Genomic DNA, 21,203 nt, shown 5'->3' with positions numbered 1-21,203 from the left:
TGGAAATGACTACTGAAAAGAGAAGGGAAATTCTCGCATGTTGCGCAGTCGTCATTCAAAAAAATTGTAGGCTACGTTGCGTTGCAGACAAATGGGTCCATAACACTGTGGACGTCAATTCCGATGTAAACAGCAAATAACTCAAGTCGTTATATTGTATTGTTGTATTATATTATATTGTATAGTCGTTATATCAGAACAAGAGGCTTTTGCGCAATAGCCGAAAGAATGCGCCTTTACTTTGGAGTTAGCGAGGTTGAAAACGAGAGGAATAGTGTTTAAAATGTCCATTTAAATTGTAGCGAATTTTAAATTGTTGTGAATTTTAAATCAGAAATAAGAATGTGAGGAGGTTGCTAAAAGATTGCATCTACAATCGAAACTATACATGCAAATTGAATGTCCTTATGTCCGGTCTATGGATGTCTGCTTTAGTTGACAGCATGGTCACTAGATTTTAATTGGTAAAGTTGAGGAGCTGGTATCTGTTAATGTTCGTGCAAATAGGCGGATTCATGTCGTTTCCAACTGCGAGGTACATGGCAGGCGCCCCACAGAACGGTTTCATTTGGAGAGGTATCCATGCTCTGGCACCCCCTCTGCGATGCGTTCGTCCTCCAGTTTCATGCGCCAGTTTCATGAGCTTTTATGACAAAACCGTGATTGTAGTAGTTAACAAACTACATCCTAATAGAAAAATGTTAGCTTTTCTGGTATCAAATGACAAATGGTATCAGTTAGGCCTATAACACAACATAAATTGTGCTGGCGACCCAAATAAAATCTCCTGCGACCCACCCGTGGGTCGCGACCCAGACTTTGGGAAACACTGCCCTGTACAGGGTAGCTCGAGGGTTAACTTAACATGACAGGGCAATGAGCTTGCAGTTGCAGAACTCGGGGTCAGTCAGTGCAGGCAGGGGAGTACAGCTTGCAGTAGCTGAGCTCGGGGTCAGTGCAGTGGGAATAGAGGACTGATACAGTTGCAGATGCTCATGGCACGTGATTCAAAGATTTATGAGTGGAGTAACGCTGATGCTGCAACCTCGGCAGGTAGACTGCGAATAATTAATCTGACTGATTGAAGGAGGCGTGGCAAATTCCGTCACGCTTCCCCCGAACTTCCATTGTATTTTAAAATAATGTCTTTGTTTAAAGAAGAGGAATGAATGCCCATAAGAGGAATTTCTATGAGGATTTTAAATAATACCCTCTTGCTAAAAGAAGGAGAGTGCTCATAAAAGGGATTTCTATCCGTCTCAAAGCGAGCAAAAACTAAAGCCTGTGCTAAAGTCTAACGTCTAAGTCTCTCTACAGTGGTGCACAGCTGAACAAGGGGTGTTTTACTTTAGGCCTATAGGTCATTTTTCATTTGCACAATGCTGTAAAAGCCTTTGTTTTCTTTATACAGTCACAATGTCTTGTCAACAGAAAACAACTTTGAAACATATCCACTATCTTGCAATCAACCCCATCCACTCACAATAATGTTTTAACTTGTAGTTTTGACATAGAAAATAGTGCTGCCTTGCACATTGTTCATTAGAAAATACTTACAGAGTAGGCTAATAGTCGGCGGGGGTGCAGCTACCCCTTTTTTGAGGCAATTATGCAATTTGTTGTATGCAAAAACACAAACAACTAAAGTAAAACAAAAGGCCAATAATTTACACTATTAGCTGCCAATTTAAAGGGGTACTTGGCAACTATTTCAACGTAATAAACCCGTTTAGAAATCATTTGGATGGTTAAATGACCTGTTCCGGTGAAAATGGTGACTTTCCCCGCTGCGCCTAGCGTCCTCAGGCGGAAAACCAACCTTGCAACATTGAGACTACCTTCCCGGAAAGAGAAGTGAGAAACAAGAAACTAGTTTTAAATCGTGTTTCTTACCTTGTAACATCCACATAGTTCTGCCAAACTTATGCTAACCGTTCGCTAGCTTACCTTTTCCCACAGTTTGAAATAGCATAATGCACAATTTCTCCAGCAGAGGGGGAAATCCTGCCAGGTTTCCCTTTAACTTGAAGTATCGTTAAATGGTGCATTGCCACTTTAAGACTTTAAGAGAGTCTAACGGTTCTCATTATGTCCATTTGCCAGCTATTGCTCACAAAGGATAAGGCTGATCCAACTCTAGTCTTTGTTTGCCACATTATCAGCACAATTTTAAGCTATTAATATTAGGATTGTTAGGAAATGGAAACATGTAATGAGTTGTTGCTAGCGTGACATTTCTGTTTGCAGTTTGCCATTAAAAGTTCAGTATGAGCATGGTAGCCACCTAGCTATCTTAATGGAATAAGACAGGTTATGTTTCAATCGGCATATGCTTAGCAAACGCTAGTCTGACATGAATATTTGCAAGCCTCCAAGCACAGACGTCACATTTTAAATCCTACCTGTTGCTTTTCACCATCCACTTATTTAGTTACTGTCGCATCCCTTGACCTGCCATCTCATTTTCCCTCTTTCTTTTTCTATGTTTAGCCCCTGACAGCTTTTTTTGCTGTATCCATCTTTTTCCATAGATGACAACTCACTACTCGTACCTACTCACTCAGCGCTCACGGCGCCCCCACTCCCTTTTCTATGTCAAAATTCTATGATGGAATCTTATGAGATAGGGCGCCTACTCTAGCCTGTTAGTCCTCTAAAATGTTGTTTAACATTGAGGAAATGCAGAAATTATTTAGAAACGTACAACAGTAGCTACATATAGAATATACCAAATATATTATTATTATTTTTTTTACCATCGCTTTGGCGCCCCCACGGTGCTGCGCCCCTATGCGCCGCATAGCCTATAACGCATACCCACTTTTTGCACCACTGATAGTCGGGAGCAATCTCCGTGTTAAAACAGTTAACGGCCCATGACGTTTGCTTAACGGTGTTGCGGCTCTTTTCGATACAGTTCAGTTCGTCTGCGCTGCGCTGACGCACCTGGATGAAGATGCACTCTCCTCTCTTGACTGTTCCTCATTGTCATCCGACATTTCATATATTAACTTAAACGTTATTTTAGGGAAATCGATCTCCATTTTTTCTCCAATTGCCAAGGCTACTCGCTTTTTTAAATTATGAGAACTTTAATTTAATTTTAATTTAACGGTTATTGCTACATTGTGTCAAAGCATTATAGAATCTTTGCATTGCATCACGAAGTGATTTATTATTAGCTGTGCAGTCTGACTTGAAATGTCCACATTTAAATACATTCTTCCCTTTTATGGTCATCACTCAGTTGTATTTTGAAATGCGATCTTGACAGAAATGGCTGTAATGTTGTCGTAGTGCATTTAGAGTAATTTAGAAATGTGTGCATCTCCTCTGATTTATCTACACATTAGTTAACATTAATGAAAAAATGTGTTAACCTGACATATATGCTCTTTAATTGATTACCATGTTGGGAGTCACTTAGTTTAAAAGGCATCAGCCAAATGTAATGTTATGTAATGCAATTTGTTCATCCAGAGGCAAGATCATGCTTAACTTTTTCTGTCTGTTTCAACTGTTTCAACAGGTAAGGAGAGACTACAGTATGCAGGTATGACATTTGATTATGCAATGTCAGCTGGTGCTTTTATGACTGTGCAAACTGGTCATTTGATGACTAGTGCTTTGATTCAACCATCACTGCATGTGCATTTAATCCTATTTAATTCTAGGATTAGGACACTCCTGCAGTGTTTTGATTATACAGTTGGGGTCTTGATTACTGTTGCCTTTGGTACAAATTAAATCTGGTGATTTACCAACTAGATTTTTTTTTATAAGATCTTAATATAAGATTAATAACACTTGGTTAGATTTTATGTTTGCAGTGTAGTGTCTTGAATATTGTTACCTTGGGTATAAATGAAATCTGCTACAGATACTCAGCCCTCACTGCATGTGCTTTTAATCTTCTGCAGTGGATGTGACTCTGGATCCTGAGACAGCATACTATGGACTCGTTCTGTCTGCTGATGGGAAACAAGTGAGAAGAGGATCATCTTTCCGCTCCAGGAGCTCAAAGCAGTTTAAGTACTTTGGTGTCCAGGGGAAAGAAGGGTTCTCCTCTGGTAGATTTTACTATGAAGTACAGGTCAACAGGAGCGCCGATTGGTGGAAACTGGGAGTAGTTAGAGAGTCCGGTAACAGAACGACCCTTGATAGTACACCTGAGAATGGATATTGGATACTACAGAACATTAATAACACATACTATGCATATCCCAATTCCATTTTGGAATGGTTCCACCCGAAAGAGAAGCCAGAGATTGTGGGGGTGTTTGTGGATTATGAGGGGGGGTTGGTCTCCTTTTATGATGCAGAAAGATGGAGTCTAATGTACTCATACAGAGGTGTCTCATTTAAGGAGAAAGTCTATCCCTACTTCTTTAGTGGTTTAGAATATTATTCACTGATCATCACCACCCCTGTCTGCATCACCCCTTAGTTAAATAATACCATAGTGAAGAATCTCCCGTTCACTATATATTTCCCGTGACACTAAAACATACAAGACAGACAACACAGCAAATTGAAAATAAATAAATAAAATAATAATAATCATGTTAAAATTAGTCCAATTTCCATTTGTTTGTGTTTGTCTCTAAAAGTATAATGGAAATGATCAACATCATCAACACTGTGTCTCATATGGCGTAGGCTACTTCAGCACTTACAATAGGACACAGGACGACCATGTCAGTGTCGAATAGAGGACTTCAATAAAATTACATTTAAATGTTGCGATCATCATTTCTGTTTAGTGCACGGAGTTGGTGTTTGATATAAATTTACTAAAATGTATTCAAATGTACACACTGCACAAGAAAGTACACAGTGCACTGCATTTAAGTGTAGGCCTACTGACGGAAGTACGCCATCCCCGAGCCGCTCCATCTCGCAGAGTGCTGCTAATGGCAAGAAGCCTTAACCGGCACCCTGCACCGAGGATGACGCCAGGAGCCCTGGATTTCCTGGGTGAAATCTGGGAATACAGGAGGCGGATGTTCATGCTTCATGGGTTGAGTTCCCAAAAAGTAACTATCCATATTGATCTCAGCAATTGAGTCCGCTGGCAACTTGCTGCTTCGATGCCGGGGGCTCCAAACCATAGACAGTAAAAGAAATGGACAAATAGATCCCATAGACTTCGACGGAGACCAATTAGAACCAAGTATTTTCTGGTGATGGCTGAGTGTACTGCGCAGCCTCAAACTGAGCTTGACAATGTAGATGTGACGTGGGCAACCTGTCTCTACCTATCTCATCTATCTCTACTGTGCGACAGAAAATCACGTGGTCATGACATCATCATTAGCCTATTTTTTACAAAAAACAGCTGCTACGGGGCCATAACGTGAGGTACAAGGTAATGGAGCCTTTCATACATTGTTGTGTTTCTTTAGAAATAAACAATGGACAAATAGAGTCTTTAAATGCATCAGACGTAAAGTTATTCGTTGACAAAGTGTCAAAATGAATGGGGTTCAATGGAATGCTAGCAGTAGGTGATGGCTTGTTAGCCTATGGAATCTCCCATAGGGGGTACGCTTTCCAGATGTTTGCTTACCCCCTTGCTCCTGTAGCGTGACTTTACAATGTGAAGATGTGATAATAATTAATAATCAAACCCATGATTTACTATTAAATGATTTTTAGTCATATAACTGCTTAAATCCAGCTTGCTCTAAAACAAATAAAAATGTGCAAATGCTGCAAGATAATGATAGACAACCAGTGTGAAACAAGTTAGACTTATAATGTTTAAAACCTTAGAAGCTTAGAATTGAAGTGTGTTTTCTTAAATAAAAAGCATAAATTGTTTTTTCCTAGAATAACCTGTTATGATTTTGCTTAAACTTAAAGAGTGTTTTTCATAAGTATATAAGAAAGTTTGCTTATAAAACTTAAAATGTTTTGCCACATAAAATGTGTTTGCTTAGATATAAAAAGGTTGTGTTAGAATTAAAGTGTGTTATGCTAAATGAGATGTGCTTTGAACAAAATGTAAAGACAGAATGTAAGAACATAATGTACCAGCTGTAAGAAACTGTTTGTCAGCAAAACAAAAAGCTGACTGCCAAATAATAATAATAAAAAAAGAAGAACCAATATTTCATGGCAAGACACAATAGGCTGCCAAATTTGGACATGTTCTGCCTGACCGAGAGGGGTATAAAAAGAGAACGGCCCCTTGTTCAGGGCTCTTTGATCTTCTTTTTCCTTTTCATTTTTCTTTGGATCGAGCATTTAGCTTTTAGACTTAGACAGTTTTCTTTCTTTGTATTTTTTTATTTGTATTTAATAAAAGTCAAAGGAAGGAAAGTCCTATGCTCAAGGGCAGAGAAAAAAACAAATAGGCTTGGTTAGCAAATTTAATTGTTGTGAAAAATTGTTTGTGAAACTAAGGTATAGGACCCGTTGTGGTCTAAACGCACATCACACACCCAAGCAAGGATACAGAAATCTGTCTGTAAATACATGTGTATTTAGAGATAGGACTTAAATGGTTATAGATTTGTTGTGGTCAATTGAAGTTTTTATATGTTACAAGAATTGTCATAAAAAAGAGCTTTAATTTAATTTTGACAAGAATCCCCAAATAATAGGGTAGTAGATTTTCTCTCAAATCTGACCTCTCAGATTTTGATGACAAACAACTCTTGCAAATACAGCTCTGAATTTCTTCCTCTTTTAGTGAAGTTCATCACATTTTGAAGTACGAACCAAGGGAATAAGGAACAGCGACTAAGAGATAGAAAGTGACTCTGAAGTAGTCCACCTTCCTTAGCCCCCAAACCCCAAATTAGGGAATTTGATTCAGATAGAGAAAACCTCTCAACCAAGTCAACCCTATCATACATCCTAAACCCATTGAAAAGGGGCCCTCACATGAGACACATACACTGAAAGATACTTCCTCTTTTACCCTGTGATATTATCACAGTCCGAAGACAATTACACACAGGAGTAGCGATCTCAACTGTGTAAAAGGGAATCCATTTAGACACCAGAGTAGTCACAAAACGCATACCTCCTCTTTTACCCTGTGAAATCCTCACAGTCCGAAGACGAGCGCACCCACACCTACAGGAGTAGCGATCTCTACTGTGTTACGGGAGCCCCGTAGACACCAGAGTGGACACAAAACGCAACACTCCAAACAAGTGCAAGTGTGGTTTGAGGTCTTTCTGAACATCGAAGAATTCAAGAGGACAACTTTTTCGCAGTGCGGCCTCCTGTGAAAAAAGCCCTGAGATTGGATTGATCGGAAATGGGTTCAGATGATATCATCCGACCATGACTTCCCATTGGTTAACGGACTGAAAGAGAACAGTTATGGGTTCAATGCCATGGCTGCTAAGACAGACAACATTAGCTTACTACAGTAGATTGAGGATTCAATTATGGCTACATTTTTACATAAATATGTGTGTGTGTGTGTGCATGTGTTTATGTGTGTGTTTGTGTTTACGAGAAAGAGTGTGTGAGTCAGCATCATCCTCTACCAGCAACCCTTCGCTCAACACCACCATCTACAGGCCGATAGGTGTACAGTAACTAAATGTACACATAAATTCATTTATTTTAAAGCCCCCCATGGATGAAATTCCACGAAACTTGGCATACCCCCAGAGGATGTCAGGTTAATCATACACATGAAATTTGGTGCAGTTCTGAACATCTCATCTGAAGATAGGGACATATAAAGCAGTATAATATTGCATTTTCATTTTTTACTGGGGGGTGGGGGTGCAAAGTTGATTAAGCCCTTGAGACCAACATACCATAACATTTTTGTCATCCTCGGTGCCACGGTTCAGGTTGGGGTAGAGACTGCATGTCTCTCTGAGAGTGTGTGCATGTGTGACCTACATGGACCACAGGGTTCCATGTAGCACGTAGTGCTTAAATGAAAATGACCACTAGATAGCCTTTAGGGTATCTATTAACTGGACAGAATTTACTTTTGTGCATAAAAAGCAGTTCTGTGAGACCGGCATTGCCCTTTCACAGGACAGATTTAAGCTTGGTGGAACAAGCTTTTGGGCACCGGTTAAATAAAATGATTTGTGAATGAATATTTAAAATCTCAAAAATGTAAAAGCACTGTTGATGTTAGGCTGCTCAGCATTACAATAACAAGAACAAAAAAAAAAAAAAAAAAAACACATCCAAGATGTACACACACACACACACACACAAACCAAAAAAGATAGACACTAAAGGTTCTGGTAGAATTAAGATTTAATGAATCATTATGACGTAATAAAACATTCTGAACATCTGCAAAAGGGGACTCAAAAGAACATGAATTTACAGAAAAAATCCTTAATATATTTTTTTAAATAAACATATACATTACACACCAGCATCACAAGCTGCACACCAAAAATATTACTAAATATCATAAATATGTTTTTTAACCCGAAAAATAAAAATCAGTATGGTTTCATGCCAACGGCTTTATAGAGGGCCAAACAGCACATACATACACACGCCCACACGCAGACACACACTCACGCAAAAGTGCATTCTCACAATAAAATAAAAATAAAATAAAATCATAAACATGCAGAGCTGCACTAAAACCAGGAAAAAGTTAAACGTTTTTTTTTTTTTTCAAGCTCAAGCAGCGCCCTTCACTCCTAGCTGAAATATAGAAGATCATATAGAATCAACATAATCATTGTTATTATAGCTTTCCTCTCATTTTACAATATGTACAAATTAATGCATATCTCTCTGACACATGCAAGCAAGCACAAACACTATTTGTTTAAGATGCAATTGTGTGCTGTGCTTTTTGCCATGTCGCACCAGAAATGATTAGAGCACACATCGATACACATGTACACATATGCACATGCACCCTCACACACACACACACAATTACTCAAACAATGAATCACATATTTACTATTAAATCAGCCATAAGAAATTACAATGTAGCCGGACCACTATAAAGCCAGAGAATGAGGATGTGAGCGAAAGTGTGTGTGTGTGTGTGTGTGTGTGTGTGTGTGCATGTGTGTTTATGTGAGGGTGTCTTGCTATGTGCATTTATGTGTACTGTATATGTATCTTCTTGTGTATGCAAACTCGTTAGTGGACAGAGCAAAATAACCTGAAGGCACTGCACTTTATAGGACACTCATACAAGCTCTGTTCACTTTGGGCTATCTATCTGTGTGTGTGTGTGTGTGTGTGTGTGTGTGTGTGTGTGTTGTGTCTCTCTTTGTGTATGTGTAGGGGCTCCCCCTGAGCTCAAAGTGCTGAAACAAACTCTCATTGTAAAACTTTGTCACTCATGCACACAAACAAACACACCGGTCATTCCAGCCTGGGCAGTTAGTGCATCTGCAACCCAGTGACGGGGAGCAAAAGCAACAAGGCTCTCTCTCTTCCTCACTCTCTTTTCTCTGTCCCCCTTTTCTTTTAAGACTTGTTTTTTTCCTTTCTCTCTCTCTCTCACTCACACTATCAATTTAGCCCCTCCCCCACCAGACAGAGGGAAGTAAACAAAAAACGGAGTTAGAAAACATGCCTCATATTTCTCCATAAATAAGACAATATTAAAGACATCAAGAAATTCATCATCTTCAGAATATATACGCATCAAGTAGAATATATATATATATATATATATATATATATGTTATATATATATATATATATATATATATATATATATATATATATATATGTTTTTATAGAGGTTTCGTAAGATTTGTATACTTCAAAAGTACAATACATTCTGTGAAAAGCTGCGATGGAAAGAAATAAATCACAAAGTCCAAACAAGTCTGAGCAGGTAAAGCGATAGTCTGCAGTCTCTTTCTCTTTTGCTTTTTGTTTTCCTCACTCCCCTGTTTCCGACAATGAAAATCTCAGTAAGGCTCGGGGTCAACTTCACCCCACGCTCCTCCCTCCCTGTCTTTCTCTCACACACACACTCTTTCAGTCAGTCTTCGTCATCTCTGCGCTTGTCTTTTGTGGTCTCTCTCGCAGTTCATCCTCCCATTCAGCATCTCCGGGGAGCAACCGCACACGTGAAGGCAAAGCCACAAGCAAGGGCATGAGGGGGGGCAGGGCAGGCCAGGGCTGGGCTGGGCTGGGCTGTGTAAAGATGGAGAGATGCAGAGAAGAGGGTAGGAAGAGAGGGATGAGGACAGCTCCTCTCTTTTGGCATGCAGAGCTGCTGAAGTCAGACAGGAAGGGAAGAAAGAGTCCAGCAGGTGGAAGAGTGCTAGTGGTCATCCCTCGCTTTTCCTTTTGGTGAAAGGAGGGGATGGAGCTGTTCCTATGTGTATGCGTATGTGTGTGTAGAGGTGTCAAGGAGTGCATCTTATGTGTTTGTGCAAACATTTTCAAAAATGTGTGTCCAAGTGTAATGTGTGCTAAGGTGTAAACCATATTGTCAGTAAATAGATACACTTGTAAGGGTGTGTAAAGGTGCATTTGCTTATGTGTGGGTGTATGTGTGTAAAGGTGCATTCACGTGTGTGTGTGTGTGTGTGTGTGTGTGTGTGTGTGTGTTTGTGTGGGCTCATGTGAGACTTAGGTTGTAAGGCCCCTCCTCTCAAGCTCCTTGCTTTGCTTCAATTCCTTAATTCTGCAAAAGACAAACATACATTTGTTTTGTATTATGGACATTGATATATTTGAATGTTTGCGTGCCTGTATGCATATATAGTTCTTTCTACCTTTTATCAATTATTATGTGTATGCAGCTGTGCATGCATATACATAAGTAACTGTGTGTGTGTGTGTGCGTGCGTGCGTGCATGCGTAAGTGTGCAAATGTGTGTGTGTGTGTGTGTGTGCGTGCGTAAGTGTGCAAATGTGTAAGTGTGTGTGTGTGTGTGTGCATCCGTAAGTGTGCAAATGTGTGTGTGTGTGTGTGTGTGTGTAAGTGTGTGTGCAAATGTGTAAGTGTGTGTGTGTGTGTGTGTGTGTGTGTGTAAAAGTGTGCAAAATGTGTGTGTGTGTGTGTGTGCGTGCGTAAGTGTGCAAATGTGTAAGTGTGTGTGTGTGTGTGTGTGTGCGTAAGTGTGTAAATGTGTAAGTGTGTGTGTGTGTGTGTGCGTAAGTGTGCAAATGTGTAAGTGTGTGTGTAATGTATTACCTGTGCCTGCAGCGTCTGAAGAACCTCATGATCTTCCGTGCTGCCTGATCCTGCTTCTTAGTCAGAAATGTGCCTCTGAGAGACAGTGAGAGTGAGAGAGACAGTGAGTGAGGAAGGAAGGAAGAAAGTGTGTGTGTGTATGTGTGTGTGTGTGTGTGTGTAAGGGGCCCTTACTTCATCTTTGGGTTGAGGGGCCCGGCCCCCCGGGGCCCCTGCTTGAGGCGCTCGTACTCCTTGTAGCTGCGGTAGTACTGCTGGATGAGCACGGCGGCGCGCCGGCTCTGCTGGAACTTCTTCTGCTCGTAGTAGCTGCGGAATTTACTCTGGATCAAGATGGCCGCCTGTGTCATCTTCTTGTACAGCGCATACTGAGGAAGCGGAGGAGGAGGAGCAGTGAGTATTCCATATGCACTCGTCCACAGCACGCATATGACCACATACATACATACATCCATACATACAGTACAGGCCAAAAGTTTGGACAGACCTTCTCATTCAATGTGTTTCCTTTATTTTCATGACTATTTACATTGTAGATTCATCAAAACTAATAATGAACACATACTCAGTGTGACTGAAAACAAACAAATTTAATACCATATTCAGCAAGCCATAACTTGACAAAGATTCATCTGTAGGCCAAATAATTTTGCATTCATTCATAGTTTTGATGCCTTCAGTGAGAATCTACAATGTAAATAGTCATGAAAATAAAGAAAACGCATTGAAATGAGAAGGTTGGAGGAGAAATTTTGGCCTGTACTGCACACACATACACAGACACACACATTCCTCATGTTACTCACGCTCACAAAAATAAACAAACGGACATATAGGTCACAACAAAGACTGCTTCCTCACATACATGCTTGTAAGACATAATGACACTTATATATATGAATATACACAGTAAGCAAACAGCCTATACACAAGCATCTGAGAGAAGACCCTTTACATCCTTTATAAACCATGCACACCGCTACAGAGATCACACACACCACAGGACAGACACTCAGGGCCAGATGTACGTACATTTGCCAACGTAGCGCTATCAGCGCCATGGCCAAACCGCAGATAGCGAACGCCGTGATAGCCAAGTGTACGTGGTATTTATCAAACTTTCAGTTCATTGGGTAACCTGCGCCTTTCTCTGCCTTTTCCTCCCCCTACCGCAATTTACAACTAAGTCCACAACTGAACGGCATAGCCTACATACAAGTGCAGTTGCATGAAGTTAACTGATGGTAACATTAAAAAGAATCAAACGTTTAGCAATCATAAAAGTAAAAGTAAGACATTTGAAAGGCCATCGAAAGTTAAGGTTGCTTTTGATAAAGTGCAAAGACGCAATACTGGTGCTCTGAATAGCGATTCTGTTGTCTTTGAAAGTTCCTCTTATTGACGCATTTAACTGTAATTTGGATTAACACCTGCTTTTACCAGGCACTAATATTTCACCGCAAAACAGACATGCACTTTCTTTGGCAGTTTGTGCAATTGGGGAAATACCTAATTAGCCCCATTTTATGCTTCTCCTCCCATCTTTTAACACAAAACTCCCACTTTCCCCTGAGCTACTAAAGAGTGTGTGTGTGTGTGTGTGTGTGTGTGTGTGTGTGTGTGTGTGTGTGTGTGTGTGTGTGTGAGTGCGTGCGCGTGTGTGTGAATACAAACAGAGAAAGCAATAGTTAGCAGCTATGAGCAGTTACACTTTACCTTCAGTGCTATCCATGTTAGCTAGCAAGAGGATTTAAAAAGAGGCAGACAAAGACATGGAGAGAGAGCACGTTGTGAAGACATGAAGAAAAGAACGAGTGCACACAGTGAAAGGGTGGGAGGAGGAGGAAACAAAAGCAGGATGTAGGAGAGAAAGACAATGATAAAGACATCACATATTAGTGTGGGTTAGTTGATACAAACAAATACTGACAGAGCACAACAGGCCTTAACCACACCCTCACAGCAAACAAACATCACTGAAACTTTATAGTATTGCATTAATATGTATGCTTCTTCATAAAATCTAAATACATAGTGAACGTGTGTGCATGTGTGTCTGTATGCATGTGCATGTGTGTGTGTGTGTGTGTGTGTGTGTGTGTGTGTGTATCTGTATGTGTATGTGTCTGTGTGTATACCTGCTTGTATTTCCTGTAGCAACGTTGGATGACCGCTGCAGCCATGTCCTGCTGTTCCTTTAACCGTCGCCCCTAGGAAACAGTAACCATGGTAACATTTACACAAAGACGTCATGGCATCGACGGCATGGAAGTACAGGATACCAAACAGAGCAGACAGAAATGTTTACACGGATTTGGAATGGACAGCATTGTAGCCTAGTGTGTATGTGTCTGTGTTTTGGCACAGACAAACTGGACAAGAACAGTGCGACAAGAACGTCATGGGGAAATCTTCTCTGGGTTTGTGTCTACCTGGCATTAGGACTCTAGAAAACAAAAAGACAGCATTGGTGTGCATGCCACAGAACTGATGTCAGTGAAGCGTGCGTGCTCGTGTCCTGTTCCCTAGCGCAAGATGTTTGGATTAAGTTAATTCAATTTAATGAGCTAATTAGCTGGTCACCTTCATTGAGGTAAAACTTTAATAAGTCAGATCCTGCTGCACTTAATTCCCATATTGGCATGGCATGGCATGGCATTGCGTGACCCACATTTCACAAGGCAATGTCACTGCACTGTGCATGACTGTTACTACTGTATATGACACAGACATTTTGCTGTTTCAAAACAGAACTATGCACGTTTTGGTCTAGAACTAGCGAGCTAGCTACCTAAAATATGCAAACACCACCCTGACCCTTTTTGTACTGCTAAGAGCATGCTAATTGCTAACTGGTGTCTTTTGGTGATACAGTCCACAACATTGTGCTGTGGAAGGTTTTCTTTAATTTTTGATGTGTTAAAAGTGATTTAAAAAAAATAATCTAGACATCTTTCTATGATCTCAGAAAGCTGCAAACTTGTTTCTTGTGTGTGTGTGTGTGTGTGTGTGTGTGTGTGTGTGTGTGTGTGAATGTTCGAGTGTGTATGCATACGTGTAGGTGTATGATAAAAGAGTGACTGTGTGTGTTTAAATATGTGTGTGTGTAAGTGTGTGTGTGCGTGCGTTGAGACCTTGTATCTGCGGAAGGCGTTCTGGATGATGCGGGCGGCCTCATACAGCTCCCTCTGCTCGCTGTCCGTCAGGGTCAGCAGGGCGAAGTCGCGCTCCATCCTCCCGTTGGCCGAGGCGTTCAGGAACTCTGCCCAGGCCGCGCTGCTGGGAGGCCGGAGCCGCTGCAGAGCCAGGGCACTGAGTGGAGAGGGCGGCGTCTGCGGGGAGCGCGACACACACCTGACACACACGCACACACACACGCACACACACACACACACACACACACACACACACACACACACACACACACAGACACAATCTGTCATTATACAGTTTTAATACATGTGGATTATTTGATTTGGGTTTAGTTTCATGTCCATCAAAACACACACAAACAGATTCAAAAACAGTTTTAACCCCAGCGCAAAGTGACCCTCACACACGGTCACTTAGTGACTGAGCCCTTCTGTGTGTCGGACTGTATGCACTTTTTGCACTTTTTCCCATTTTACCTCATTGTCACTTTAAAACATGCACTGGAGAATGTATGTGGGGATAATGGGAGAGTAGAGAGGGGGGCTGTCTGTGAACAGCTGGACATATATCGTAACACCCCCAATTATCAACACTTTTGTTCGGAAATTCTAAAACGATGTTTTTTAACACTTCAAAATAACATTTGCTAAATAAAACTTATATATTTTTCAGTAGCCATAGGTGTGTAGATTTGAACAAAATCTGGTTTGGTTCTTAATGGGAGCATTTACTGCCTGAAATATCCGATTTTTGTTTACCACGCTGAGTTATAGTGCTGGCCTGATGGGTCGGCCTTTTACGCTTCAACGGCACATGAACGGGTTAGACCGGTGAATTCTCCTCATTAAATTAAAATTCCATTGGAGCTCCAAGTGGATGTGTACACGCAGCCTTACAACACTGTTTACAGCTCTTCGAGTCACGGTAAAATGTCATTTGGTACATAGCTAATTTAGATACACCTATGGTGTGGGTGGTTGCGTTTCTTTAGGAGTCCGCTGTCTTGGTTTGTATAGAAATGGATATTAAGTGACACATACACGCAAGACGGCGGAAATACGGGACCGACGGTAATAGGGGGAGTACGATATGTTTTGTGTTGTCTTATTTTAGAACTCTATCAGCACCAAGGGGACTGCCATCCAATTTCGTTGTATTCTGTGCAATGACCTTAAAGAATTCTATTCTATTCTATTCTATCTGGAGAGAGAGAGAGTTGAATACATGTGTGTGTAGAAGACACTAAACCTGGAATCTGATTGATTGTGAGAGAGTACCTGGGAGGGGACAGAGCAGGGATTGTATCCACTGTGTCCAGGTAAGTGGCCAACCAGGGCATGGTGTCGTGGATGGCGGCCGAGTTGTCCCGCCTCTCCCTCAGCGGGGACTCGGCCCCTCGAGGAAACTCTTCCTGTTTAATGCGCTCAGGTGTAGCCTCGATGATCTGCTCCGCCAGTGTTGCCATGTCAACCTGGAATGTCAACACCAGGAGTTTGAGTGTTACAAGACATGTCACGAGTGAAACAAGCAGTAAACACCAACAAGGATGACGTTTTAAAAAGAGGGGAGGGGAAGAGAGGAGGAGGAGGAGGAGGAGGAGGAGGAGGAGGAGGAGGAGGAGGAGGAGGAGGAGGAGGAGGAGGAGGAGGAGGAGGAGGAGGAGGAGGAGGAGGAGGAGGAGGAGGAGGAGGAGGAGGAGGAGGAGGAGGAGGAGGAGGAGGAGGAGGAGGAGGAGGAGGAGGAGGAGGAGGAGGAGGAGGAGGAGGAGGAGGAGGAGGAGGAGGAGGAGGAGGAGGAGGAGGAGGAGGAGGAGGAGGAGGAGGAGGAGGAGGAGGAGGAGGAGGAGGAGGAGGAGGAGGAGGAGGAGGAGGAGGAGGAGGAGGAGGAGGAGGAGGAGGAGGAGGAGGAGGAGGAGGAGGAGGAGGAGGAGGAGGAGGAGGAGGAGGAGGAGGAGGAGGAGGAGGAGGAGGAGGAGGAGGAGGAGGAGGAGGAGGAGGAGGAGGAGGAGGAGGAGGAGGAGGAGGAGGAGGAGGAGGAGGAGGAGGAGGAGGAGGAGGAGGAGGAGGAGGAGGAGGAGGAGGAGGGCAGGGGGAGGAGGGCAGGGGGGAGAAGGGGAGCGAGGAGGAGGAGGAGGAGGCGGAGGAGGGGGAGGAGGGCGCTGACGTGTCCATGGGGTCCGGCGGGCTCTCGGGCGGGGAGCCGAGCGGCACGGAGCCGCTGGAGTACGCTGAGCTTGGGGAGGGGGACGGAGGGTCACTGGGAGACGGGACGCTGCTGGATGAGCTGAGACCTGAAGGGGCAGACACAGAGAGGGACAGAGAGGAATATGACTTACAGTTGTCTTGCACACTTCTCTCTACTACACACATTCACAGAAGAGTTGTAGTCTGGAGGAAATGTAGTTGAACCCCTTAAAAAAAATAGTAGTTGAGGTTTTTGCATTTTTGGCATCCTTAGGGCATGTAGTCAACATTTCTTGATGATAACCACCCCAGAAAACCTATAGTTTGATATCAAAACCGTCAAAATTGATATATTAGACCCTGAAATATGGTTTTTGGTTTTCAGCATCTCCAGCGGCGGCCATTTTGGAAATATGCCAATAAAATATTTGCCACCGCCTAAATTTGATGTTATCATCAAGAAATGTTGACTACATGCCCTAAGGATGCCAAAAATGCAAAAACCTCAACTACTATTTTTTTAAGGGGTTCAACTAGTTTTTGCAAGTTTCCCCCCTGACTATTGTACTTCTATGTGCTGTGTTTGTGCTGTGATTATTGAGGAAGCCCCACATTGCTTCTTCTTTTTTTAAAATATAAAAGGCGGGTGCCAAGGCTTTTTTTAAGAGTGGCTGTGCGATCTTTAGCATCATGGGTGTTTCTGCAAAAAGGCAGACGATGCTGAGAAAAAGGAAGTAAAGAGCGAGTGCCAATTTTGTCACAGGCATAGACCATCTACACACCCTGCTATTACTCCTTACCACTGGGTTTCAGTGTTTATAGTTAAAGGAATAGTGAGCGATCCTAAGCTAACACACTTCAATGTCTCATTCAGCAAATATCTCCTCAAGATCTGCTAGTAGTCAATCCCTTGAGCACACTGAAAAATGCTCTGGCTCCGTAAACTGAAAACAAAACTAAACACAGACTGCACATCCACTCACAAAACACTATTGCAGTAAATTAGACACAGATGGCATTAGTTCGCACCCACAAGGGGCATTGAAGGGAAAGGTCTATTTGTTTGGCTGTTGAGTTCAAACAAAGTCCTTATAAAAAAGATTCACCACTCGGCGGCCATCTTGGTAACGGCTTCAGGCAGTTATTTTGACCATCTATTTCGGAATATTACGTCAATCATAACATTTCCAACAATGTGGTTGGTTACTTACATCACAGGAAGGGGCGGTATATGTGTGTATATTACGAACTAACCCAATACATTGTTATGGAGCATTGAGTGCTGTGTCTCCTCATTATAAAGCCTCTGGTTCAAATATCAACAATCTTTCACCAGTATCACTAACCCCATCTTTAACCTAGAAAATTACCTCAGCTGAAGCTAGTATGGGAACATTTGTGTAAGGCTTGCTGCTGCAAATTTCACACAGTAAACAAATCCCAGTTAATCCACCTCTCTCCATAATTCATGGATTCACTATTATGTTGTTGAATTAGGAATTTTATGACAAACTATTTCACTAACACAAGATGATAATGATGCACTATGAGAAATGTGTTGAGGGCAATCTTTTGCAGGGAATATCTAAGCGGCAACATTCAATACAGAACAATGAAGCCAACAGAGAAGTTCCAAAACCTGCAGTACCTTGAACGTCCATCAGTCAATTGTCACAGACAACCCCCCCCCCCCCCCCCCCCCGTTAAAATGTCCAAATTCACAGCACAAGTGGATATACTTACAGTTTGGTAGCAAAACCTAGTTTCCCTGTACATTACATATAAATGTTAATATGAATAAGCTGAAAGAGAATCGTAAAAAAGACATCAAACCAATTGCACCAATTGCTTTTTCTGAAAATGTCCCTAAGTTAACAGGAAATAGACACTGTACAATTGAAGGGAATAATTTTATATGTCCGTTTCTTGCCCCAGACTAGGTGGAGGCTTAGCCACATTTACATTTAGAGGGTATTCTCTTTCTCCCTTTGATCTATTCAATGCAGATGTAGGTGTGAAATGCTCCCCACTGGCTCCTACCATCTGTCCACAATCTCCTCTTTGGGTTAAACAAAGACCTGGGTTAAACTTTAGCTGAATTATATGTTTGTGTCATTAACTGTAAATGTATTCATGTTTGGTATAATTCTTATAGTCTCAGTACAAGGAGTACAATGAATTAAGTGTAAGAATGTTTAGAACATCCTGTATAACATTTCTACCTGAGGAGCCTTCCTAATATGTTAAATAGTAAGTGGGTGTGTGTAGGTGTGGTAGGTGTGGCTGACGGAAACAGCGGGAAGAGAAAGCCAATCAGAGGACGTTGTACCTATGATCACCACGTGAACCACACCCTTGCAAATTGAGCATAAAAGGCCAGCCTCTTCCGGTAGTCTTTAGAAGAGAATACTGAGAATCTGGTGAAATCCATGATGGGCTGACACAAACATGTACTTTTCTCCCTTGAGGGGCACTGGCCCCTCATTGAAAAGAATAAAGCCTGGATCCTGATCTTGCATCGTCCTGATTGAGTCTCAAGAGAAATATGGTAGTAAAAATATACTATCACAATCTTATCTAATAATACAGTTATTGTAACAAACAGTGTGTTGTGATTTAGGAATTGTCTGTCAGCTCGTAAGCGTACACCCCTTTTCTCCTTTCTTCCCAAGTCCTGTAACATCCTACTGCTCTTTGCATCTACACTGAGCTCATACATGGCCAACTTGGAATCCAGCTGACGGAAATCCATTGCAGAGACGGAGAACTTTAATCACCATTGTGTTCTCTCTTTGTGTGTGTGTGTGTGTGTGTGTGTGTCTCGGCTCTGCACTGAACAGCCTAGACTTGGTTTGAAGCTGTATGAAGTTGTATGTTGCCGGTGTGAGTGAGTATGAATGTGTGTGTGCGTGCGTGCGTGCTAAAATCACACAAAACCCAAAATTGACTGGGTACTGGTTCAAAAAGTATGAAGGTATGGAATGAAATGCACATCCTATAGTTCCCTTAAGATGTTCCCATGAGTTTTTGTTTTTATTTTTTACGGTTATGTTAGAAGTATGAAGAGCCAATGGGCTCAAAACATCACTCTCTAATCTATAATAATAATAATAATAATAATAAAAAATCATCCATGGGAGTATATGGTGTGAGATGCATTCAACACCTTCCTCCTGTGTGTTCACACACACTGCTCACCTGTGTCTGGGCTCGTGGAGAGCGGTGAGGGCGGCAGCTGTGGTGGCGTAGCCGGCACTTGGTGAGTGTGCGTGCTCATGGCGAGCTCCGGCTGGTGTGCCTGTTCCTCGGACGCCTGCTGCACGGGTCCCGTCGCCGGCGCCATAGCGCTGGCGTCGGCCTGTGCCCGCTGGGTGTGCGCGTGCAGCTCCTCCAGACAGCGGGCGAGGCGCGTGTGCCCGCGCGAGCGCGCCACGGCCAGTGGCAGGCGGCCCAGCGAGTCGGGTATGCCCAGCGCCACGGAGCTCCAGCGGTAGAGCAGCACCGCTGCCGCCTGGTGACCCAGAGCACACGCCCACATCTACAGGGGAGACGGGAGAGGAGGACCAGGAAGAGGAGAGGAGGAGAGAGCGTGGGGGTGGAGGAGATGGATGAAAAGCAAAGAAACAATGAGTGAATGTGTCAATGTTGTGCATCCATTTTACTGTGTGTATGTGTGTGTTTGTGTCTGTCATGTTGTTCTTACCAGTGGCGTGCAGGAGAAGTGATCAACATTCAGAGGGTCTACTTCCTGTTCTAGATCCAGGCTGTCGGAGTTCACACTCCTGAGGAGAGATGAAGAATTTCAGTCACACCCCAATAATCACTGCCTTATCCCAGGCATTTCATTAATAAGTCATTTCCATTTCAGTGGATGGGAGTGCATGTTGCATGCTTGCATGTGTATCATGTGCTCCACCAGAGATGTGTCTGAATGTGTGTGTGTGTGTGTGTGTGTGTGTGTGTGTGTGTGTGTGTGTGTGTGGGTGGGTTCCCTCACCTCCACTGGATGAGTGTGCGTATCAGCTGTGTGTATCCCTGTGCCGCGGCCAGATGCAGGAGTGTCATGCCACGGTGGCGGACGGAGTGGACAAGGCGCTCACTGCCACCTCCTCCTCCTCCGCCTCCCCACCTCCCTCCTGCCATCATGCGCTCACACACCCCCACGATGCGCCGCTCAAACCATGGGCCCGACTGGGAGAGAGGGACACAAAACCAAGAGAAAAAAAGAGATCATTGAGATAATAGAGACATTTGAAGGTATATTATATTAACATTTTGCATGCGTATGAAGAATTGTCAAGTGGAGTTTTGACAGGTGGCCTAAGCCTTTTCTCACTGTACTGTTGTACCTCAGGGATCAATGCGTGGCCCTTTTCTCACTGTGCTGTTGTACCTCAGGGATCAATGCGTGGCCCTTTTCTCACTGTGCTGTTGTACCTCAGGGATCAATGCGTGGCCCTTTTTTCTCACTGTGCTGTTGTACCTCAGGGGATCAATGTTGTACCTCAGGGATCAATGCGTGGCCCTTTTCTCACTGTGCTGTTGTACCTCAGGGATCAATGCGTGGCCCTTTTCTCACTGTGCTGTTGTACCTCAGGGATCAATGCGTGGCCCTTTTCTCACTGTGCTGTTGTACCTCAGGGATCAATGCGTGGCCCTTTTCTCACTGTGCTCAGAACCTAAGTCCACGTCTACACGAAACCATCAGCTGTATTTTTTCTTACCGCTTTCACACCTTT

The 21,203-nt window shown here is 42.8% G+C and overlaps 1 protein-coding gene across 1 annotated transcript in view; it reads right to left on the bottom strand.

Moving 5' to 3' along the window:
* Positions 1-10,501: 10,501 nt before the first annotated feature.
* camta2 (calmodulin binding transcription activator 2) overlaps positions 10,502-21,203 on the bottom strand; it is a 38,705-nt gene continuing 28,003 nt past the window's right edge. The window contains exons 13-23 of the mRNA XM_048237027.1: positions 20,462-20,681; positions 20,168-20,246; positions 19,663-20,002; positions 16,372-16,571; positions 15,559-15,752; positions 14,263-14,482; positions 13,267-13,338; positions 12,845-12,865; positions 11,303-11,496; positions 11,129-11,203; positions 10,502-10,615 (exon numbers count right to left, since the gene is read on the bottom strand). Of these exons, the coding sequence (XP_048092984.1) occupies positions 10,561-10,615; positions 11,129-11,203; positions 11,303-11,496; positions 12,845-12,865; positions 13,267-13,338; positions 14,263-14,482; positions 15,559-15,752; positions 16,372-16,571; positions 19,663-20,002; positions 20,168-20,246; positions 20,462-20,681 (1,670 nt within the window). The 3' untranslated portion in view covers positions 10,502-10,560. The remainder of the gene's footprint in view (positions 10,616-11,128; positions 11,204-11,302; positions 11,497-12,844; positions 12,866-13,266; positions 13,339-14,262; positions 14,483-15,558; positions 15,753-16,371; positions 16,572-19,662; positions 20,003-20,167; positions 20,247-20,461; positions 20,682-21,203) is intronic.

The sequence above is a fragment of the Alosa alosa genome, chromosome 24 (assembly GCF_017589495.1).
Source record: "Alosa alosa isolate M-15738 ecotype Scorff River chromosome 24, AALO_Geno_1.1, whole genome shotgun sequence".
In the NCBI taxonomy this organism is placed as follows: Eukaryota; Metazoa; Chordata; class Actinopteri; order Clupeiformes; family Clupeidae; genus Alosa; species Alosa alosa.
This window is presented reverse-complemented; position numbering and strand designations above follow the sequence as displayed.